We start from the raw sequence: 7063 nt of genomic DNA, 5'->3' as shown, positions 1-7063 counted from the left end.
AATTAATTTTCAATTTATATTAATTAATATATATTAGTATTAGTTGTATTTAAATTATATTAATATTTATTTATAATTAATAGTAATAAATAATAATTAATATTAATGAGGGTTATAATTGGAAAAAGTGACAATAAGCTACAAAAATGCTACTACCTTTAACGTTTCAATAAGTTAGCTTATGTGCATCCAAACGTGTACCCAGAAGATAAGCTAGCTTATTTTTGCCAAACAATGCCTTAATGTCCTCATCTTGTTAAGACATTTTCATTTGCATCCTTAATACACCTCACGTTTCCCAAGTCCCAACGCTTCCACTCTCTTGCTTTTGTCCTAAAGATTGAAAGTAAGGATATTGTGCATGAAATTTGTCCCAATTTCCCCACAACATTTTTCTTATTGATAATTCTATATCCAAATCTCCAAATTATCCACCAAAAAACTGATCATTCTCATCTAAGTTTGGCAGTGTAGGTGAAGAATATCAAACCCTTTTCAGTTGCTTCTTAAGCACAAAAATGTGCAATGGTGATTATGCACCATAGTCCCTAGGTGTTAGAGGCAACTCGAGCCTATAAACAATAGCCCCAACTCTGAGAAATCTTAAATGGGCCAAAGTACTTAGGGAGATAGTTTCCCAAATGATCTATTGTGTATGTTATTCTACTTGTATGGTCCTACCTTCAAGAACACCCATTCTCCTGCCTCATACTCCATTATTCTCTCGTTAGCATTAGCCGTCTTCAGAGCCAAAGTCATTTACCAATTGTGACGACAAAGGTGCCTCACATATCTATGAACCAAATTTTCCATAATACACAAAGCATATCGAAGTTTCCTATCAACTTGTTCGTGGAAAAGTGAATGGCACTTTTGCCAAGGAGGACGTGGATGAGAAGTTGAGGCCGCACATGACGGCCTTAAACCTTTCGGATGACACGAGCTTTGGTAGGAGTACTTCAAGACAAAAAATTAGGGTACCAGACTATGTGTAGGGTGCATCACTTATGGTAGTGGGGGAAGGGGTTGGAGGGGCAGTGGTTGGAGTGGGAGAGGGGGAGGGAGCTCTTTTCCTCGTACACATAAGGGTCCCTTGTGCCCTAAGACGGCCAGAGAGGGAGCGTTTTTTTGCCTAGTAGTGAAGATTGCCCCTTATGCATGTCTTTTGATCTTTTTTATGCACTCGTCTTTTATATTCATTGTCCTTGCTTTTTACCTTCTACACGATCTGACTATCTTCTCTTGCCTTTTCCATGCTTTGTTATGTCACTAAAAAAATCACTGTCTCAAACTCCTTACAATATTGTGAGAATAAACCTTCAAAATTTCCTATTAGGATTAACTTTCACTCTAAAAATAAATTCAATTTTGCAAGTCGGAGATCTTCACGGAATAGCCTTTGTGCCCTTAGGACAGAGGGACGGTCTGTGTACATCCTATCATCCCCTGCCTACTTCCAGGTAGAATACACCGGGTTTGTTTGGTTTGATTTTTACTTTGGGGGTTCATAAATTAGCTCTATATTAAGTTGGCATGACAAACAACAATATGCTTCTGCTTGAAGATTAAGTGTTATAATAGGGATATTTGCAACATTTTCTATCTTAATTACTAGGGTTTCGCTGGCATTGCTATTGTTTCGTCTCACAACACACGGCTCACTGCACACTATTTTACACATTTGCCAACCTATTGAATAAATCATGTTTTTATCCTTCTTTATTGTTTTTACACCCCCTTGGTCTACAGAATATTGTTAGATGAGATAGACATATGCACAAAACAATGTGTATGTTTTCCCTGATCAATCAATTCAATAAAAATCCAAATCAAAATGCTTCTCTTGAATCAAGAACCCTAGAAACCTTCAGAAAATTTGCATATAAGAATTAAAACCGCCAAGTCTTTCTCGTTATGCGACATCCCAACAGCTGAACTCAGATTTATAAACAAACAGAAACCCAAAAACCAATACATACATAAATTAAGCCATAATACTACCTTCAAAAGATAATCAAGACAACTACAAATGAGAAAACAAGAATAAAAGATAATGCATAATCTTGATACAAATCATTAAACATACATGATTTCTTGAAACGAAGGGTACTGATGAAGAAGCGAACTGAAATTTTCCCGTATCATCGATCGTTGTTCACATACGTAAATCACACAGCGTTCTTAGCCTAACCCCAGCACAAGAATTATTTTTAATTTTTAGAGAAAATTACAACATTCGTCCCTATGGTTATATGAAATTTCGGATTCGGTTCCTCAAACAAAATAATTACAATATCATGATTGTAGTTTCATTTTTATTACAAATTGGGTCCGTTTCTCTAACTCTATTAACTTAATTCAGTTAAATCAAGGGTCCTCTGGACCTTTTATTTCTTTTTTCTCATATTTTATGTTTAATAAGCCCCACCTCTGGTGAAACGCCTTTCTCTCTGAAAACCAGCTTCGTCAATAACACCAAATAAAACAACCTCAAAGCAAGATGAACCGCTACATTAAAACGAAAATCAAAACCAAGTTAGACTCAAACATAATCAAATTTGTATTTATGTTTTTCAAGGATGAACGATCTTTGTAGATTGAACCCATAAAAAATTTGTGTTCCTGTTTGTCTTTCTTGTTTCTCTATGCTCATTCACCTCACCCCTGCCACCACTGTTTTTTACCTCATATGCTCAAACTGGGTGTGAGAGCGGGGGAGGTGTCATGAGTCATCATGGATTCTGCAAGGGAAAAGAGGGGTTTAGTTTTTTTTTTTTTTAAAGGAAAGAGAAGGGTTTTGTTATTCATAGAGTAAATTGCAATTTTGGTCCCTACGGTTTGTTGTTTTTCTTGGTTTTGGTCCCTATAAACTTGTAATTGCAAACAAAAACCCTCATGGTATGCGAAAGTGCTTGGTATGGGTCCCTCAAACCAAATCCATCATATTTGCTCCCGTTACAACCCCCCATGTGACTTGCACATGACAGCATTTTGGTCATTTTACTTGCTCTTTTTTGTTTTTTTCTATTTTATTAGATTCTTTTACATGGAATTATAGTCAAGGTTTAACTGTTACTCTAGGGACTTGAAACTCTGCATAGCCTCCTTAAAAGAGGGCGAGTTCTAAAGATCATATAAAACAACTCATTTATAGTCACGCAACAGAAAGAGCAATGATTCTTTTAAAATATATGTAGAAGTTAATGTCTTTTCACAATATTCAAATGCTTATCACTTCACTTGGTTCAAAAGAAACATCAAATGAGCAAAACTAAGGGGCTGTTTGGTTGCCTCTTAATGGTGACATTAAGAGGAAACCTCTTACCGATTAAGAGGTAAAGGCTGTTTGGCAAAAAAAAATAACCCTTTTAATGATTACATTTACCTCTTAACCATTTTGTGTCTGGAGCCTCACTCAACCATTCAGTTTGCATTTATTCCATCTTTACCCTTCCACACCCCTTCTCTTCCAGCCATTTTGTGTCGCTTCATGAGCCCTCGTCGCCTTCTCACAGCCATCGTCGGTCGCCATCGCCGGTCGTTTATGCCGGTCACCTGTTGAGCTTCGCCGATCGCCATCGCCGATCACCTGTTGAGCTTCGCCATTGCTCATCGTCGCCTTCACCATCGCTCATCGTCGCCTTCCACCATCGTCGTCTTCACCATCGCTCATCGTCACCTTCATCTCTGCTCTCTGTATCTTCGCCTTCACCATCGCTCATCGTCGCCTTCATCTTTGCTCTGATTTGGTTAGGGTTTTGGTTTTTATTGTTTATGATTAATGACTTTTGGGGTGCATAAACTGATTTGGTTAGGGTTTTGGTTTTTATTGTTTATGATTAATGACTTTTGGGGTGCATAAACTGATTTGGTTAGGGTTTTGGTTTTTATTGTTTATGATTAATGACTTTTGGGGTGCATAAACTGAWWTRGTTAGGGTTTTGGTTTTTATTGTTTATGATTAATGATAGGTGTATCTCTTGGGGTYGTTTATAAATTCATGAGGGTTAAAATRGTAATTTACTGTCATTCAGATAACAGTTACCAAACAACATTATTTCATTCAGAACTTAACCATTCTGGCCCTCTTAACCATTCTGACCACTTAACCATTCTGCACCAAACCACTCAGGAACTGCCAAACAGCCCCTAATTTAGAAACCTGAATTGTAACACCCCAAGATCCACATTTGCATATAATCATGTATTTCATATATCAAAAAATACAAATAATACACATTCGGTCCCAACAGTACAAGAAAACTATATTACAGAATTGACAACCAATTTTTTTTTTCATAACATTCTTGTACATAACTTGCATATATAACCACTATTCAAAAATCCAATAGTTAGCATGTTGTTCTTCATAATCCACGTAAGCACAAAAGGAAAATTTCACATTTTTTCCCCTTCCCCTTATCCCTTGGTAAAGACTGACCTACAATGCACATTTTTTAAACACAATATGAGGGTTAGATTTTAAGGTCTAGTGAGAAGTCCCCTTTATGCAATTACACTCTGAAAATCACCAAAACCTGTTTAAAAATTCACATTCGTAATCATACAAATATATCTCAACTTTTTATAAGACAAAACTCAAATATCATATTTTAGTAAGAGTTTATAAATCTTCCTCGCCACACATAGCACATGACCACTCAGGTCCTCGCATCACTTCTGTGCGAGATACTTAAAGTCCTCGCATCACACTATGCGGGATTACCCAGAGCTCCTTTGGATCTTAAGCTAGAGCAAAGCCAATCAAAACAAAATCACGAAAGACTTAAACTTGAAGTCTAGATCAACTTACAACAATTTAAACCCATAATATGCCCAATCAAAGCTCCTCTAGTCATTTAACTTAAGAAAAGAAATCCTGAGTCAAACCAACTAGAGCCTCTGGTCATACCAACCAGAGCTTATGATCTCAAAAATAATACCAGGATATGCATCGGATCAATCCACATCTAAAGCATAATTCATCGGTGAGTATGAAATTAAAAATGATCAAGAGTTCAAATCTATTTTTACGCTTTTCATCATAATTTTTTTCTCACATGATCTTTTACCTATAAAATAATATATTAAAATTGTGTAAAAATATTAATTATAACGACAAAATAAACATAATTATAGTATATATGACGACATAATTGATACAAGATAGTTATAATTTGCGTTGACGGTATTGTTAAGATGGGAAAAAAAGATGATTATGATGATGTAATTGGATTCGGAAGCTGATGAATTTTTTTTAATTAACTTGGATATCCAACCCGCTATGCGAGTCGACTAATCCAAGGGCGACCGCCCGCTATGCGAGTCGACTAATCCAAGGGCGACCGTCCGCTATGCGAGTCGACTAATCCAAGGGCGACTGCCCGCTTCGCGGGTAGCCTGGAGTCACCACATTTGAACGTACGTGGCCACAAAAGGGATTTTTATTCCTCATTGGATTCGAACTTGGACCTCGAGACACTTTTGACCTTTGGAGCCTAAGCTCAAACCAATCGGATACCACCTAAGTTGATGACATTTTATGTAACACCGTTCAATTAAAAGAATGTGAATTGTTTGTTAAGAAATCTCAAACCCTTGAAGAAAAGAGGGTGGACTTGGTAGAGAAACTCTAGAGGAATAAAAAGCTAATGAAAAAATCTTCAAATCCAAGTGACGAAATAGTCGGTCGATATTGAAATAGCGATCGTCTTATGTGGAAAAGCGTTCCGGTGAACTTGGGCGAATTACGTTAACGTTATTGTACGAATTTTTATCTCTAATATTTGAGATATATGAACTTTATATTGATTTCGATATGAAATAATACGATATGTAATGAACCGGTATGATTTCAATACGAAACGGTATGAAATGAGATTTAAAATGTGTCATATTTAATGATACGACATTCATACATCAAAACAGATTATGTGCAAGGGGAACTTTGAGATACGGTGATTCTAACAGAGGAGTTGAAACTATAAAAGGACGATGAAAACGCGGGTCAATGGACAGAAAGCCCTAGACGATTAATGATTGCATTGCGGTTCTGGGTCTGGTTCTATGACAAGAGTTCCAAAATTGGCTGGTTTAACGAGCACATGTTGCCAACATCGCATGTAATGTAAGTGATTACACGAAGAAATGCATGACGAATGCTTATTTGATATCATAATCAACACCGATATATTTACAATTATGAAATTGTTGAAAAAAATATATTGTGTGATCGGATCCGTTAATTGTGATAATTGGGGTTGGACGTTAATTACCATAATATAAAATATAATAAAAGTTAAATAAAAAGGTATATAAATGAGAAACGATTGTTGTTTACTACGAGTTTTCGCCTTTTGTTTTGACGATGATTTACCACAAATTTATTCGTAACGAGGTAAAAAATGCATCACATGTATCACATTTACAGTGGGGTACAGAGCTGTAAAAAGGTTTTGAGAGCGTTTGGGTTGCATCAGTTTTTATGACCAGGGTTGGTTGACCTCACCCCTTCAAGGTTTCGTCCTCGGATTAGGTTCGGTTGATTTAACGAGTTCTTTATGCATCTCTAGTTATTAATGCAGGAAATATGACAATTGTACCAGTATTCTTTGACAAGAGAATCAGCGCCAAGGTCTAGTTGCGACGTATTCTTACATGGTATCAGAGCTAAAGTCTAGCAACGACTCTAGGGACTCGACACTCTATGCCCGTCTAGCCTCTGTAGGAGGGGGGTTTGTTCTAAAGATCATATAAACAGCTCATTTACGGTCATGCAACAGAAAGAGCATGATTCTTTTAAAATATATGTAGAAACTACCGTCTTTCACAATATTCAAATGCTTCTCACTTTCTTGGTTCAAAAGAAACATCCAAAGAGCAAAACTTCACCTGAACTTACCCATATTGTTTGCCAAGGGAGGTTAACGAAAGCTGCTACAACGGCATGCCACTGTAGGGTGGTGAAGTCATAGAACCTGATCTCTTCAAAAATGGGTGCTCCAGTAGTTGAGCAGCAGTAGGACGGTCATTTGGATCGACTTGCAAGCATTTAAGAATGAAA

At 36.8% G+C, this 7063-nt stretch overlaps 1 protein-coding gene across 1 annotated transcript in view; it reads right to left on the bottom strand.

The window, feature by feature from the left end:
• Positions 1 to 4333: 4333 nt before the first annotated feature.
• Positions 4334 to 7063, bottom strand: part of LOC112506228 (mitogen-activated protein kinase kinase kinase 1-like) — a 5308-nt gene continuing 2578 nt past the window's right edge. Inside the window, exon 5 of the mRNA XM_025110246.1 lies at positions 4334 to 4441. Coding sequence (XP_024966014.1) covers positions 4334 to 4441 — 108 coding nt within the window. The remainder of the gene's footprint in view (positions 4442 to 7063) is intronic.

The sequence above is a fragment of the Cynara cardunculus genome, assembly GCF_001531365.2.
Source record: "Cynara cardunculus var. scolymus isolate 2C chromosome LG 2, CcrdV1, whole genome shotgun sequence".
Classification (NCBI taxonomy): domain Eukaryota; kingdom Viridiplantae; phylum Streptophyta; class Magnoliopsida; order Asterales; family Asteraceae; genus Cynara; species Cynara cardunculus.
Note: the sequence above shows the minus strand (reverse complement) of the source record. Positions and strands in the feature narration are given on the sequence as shown.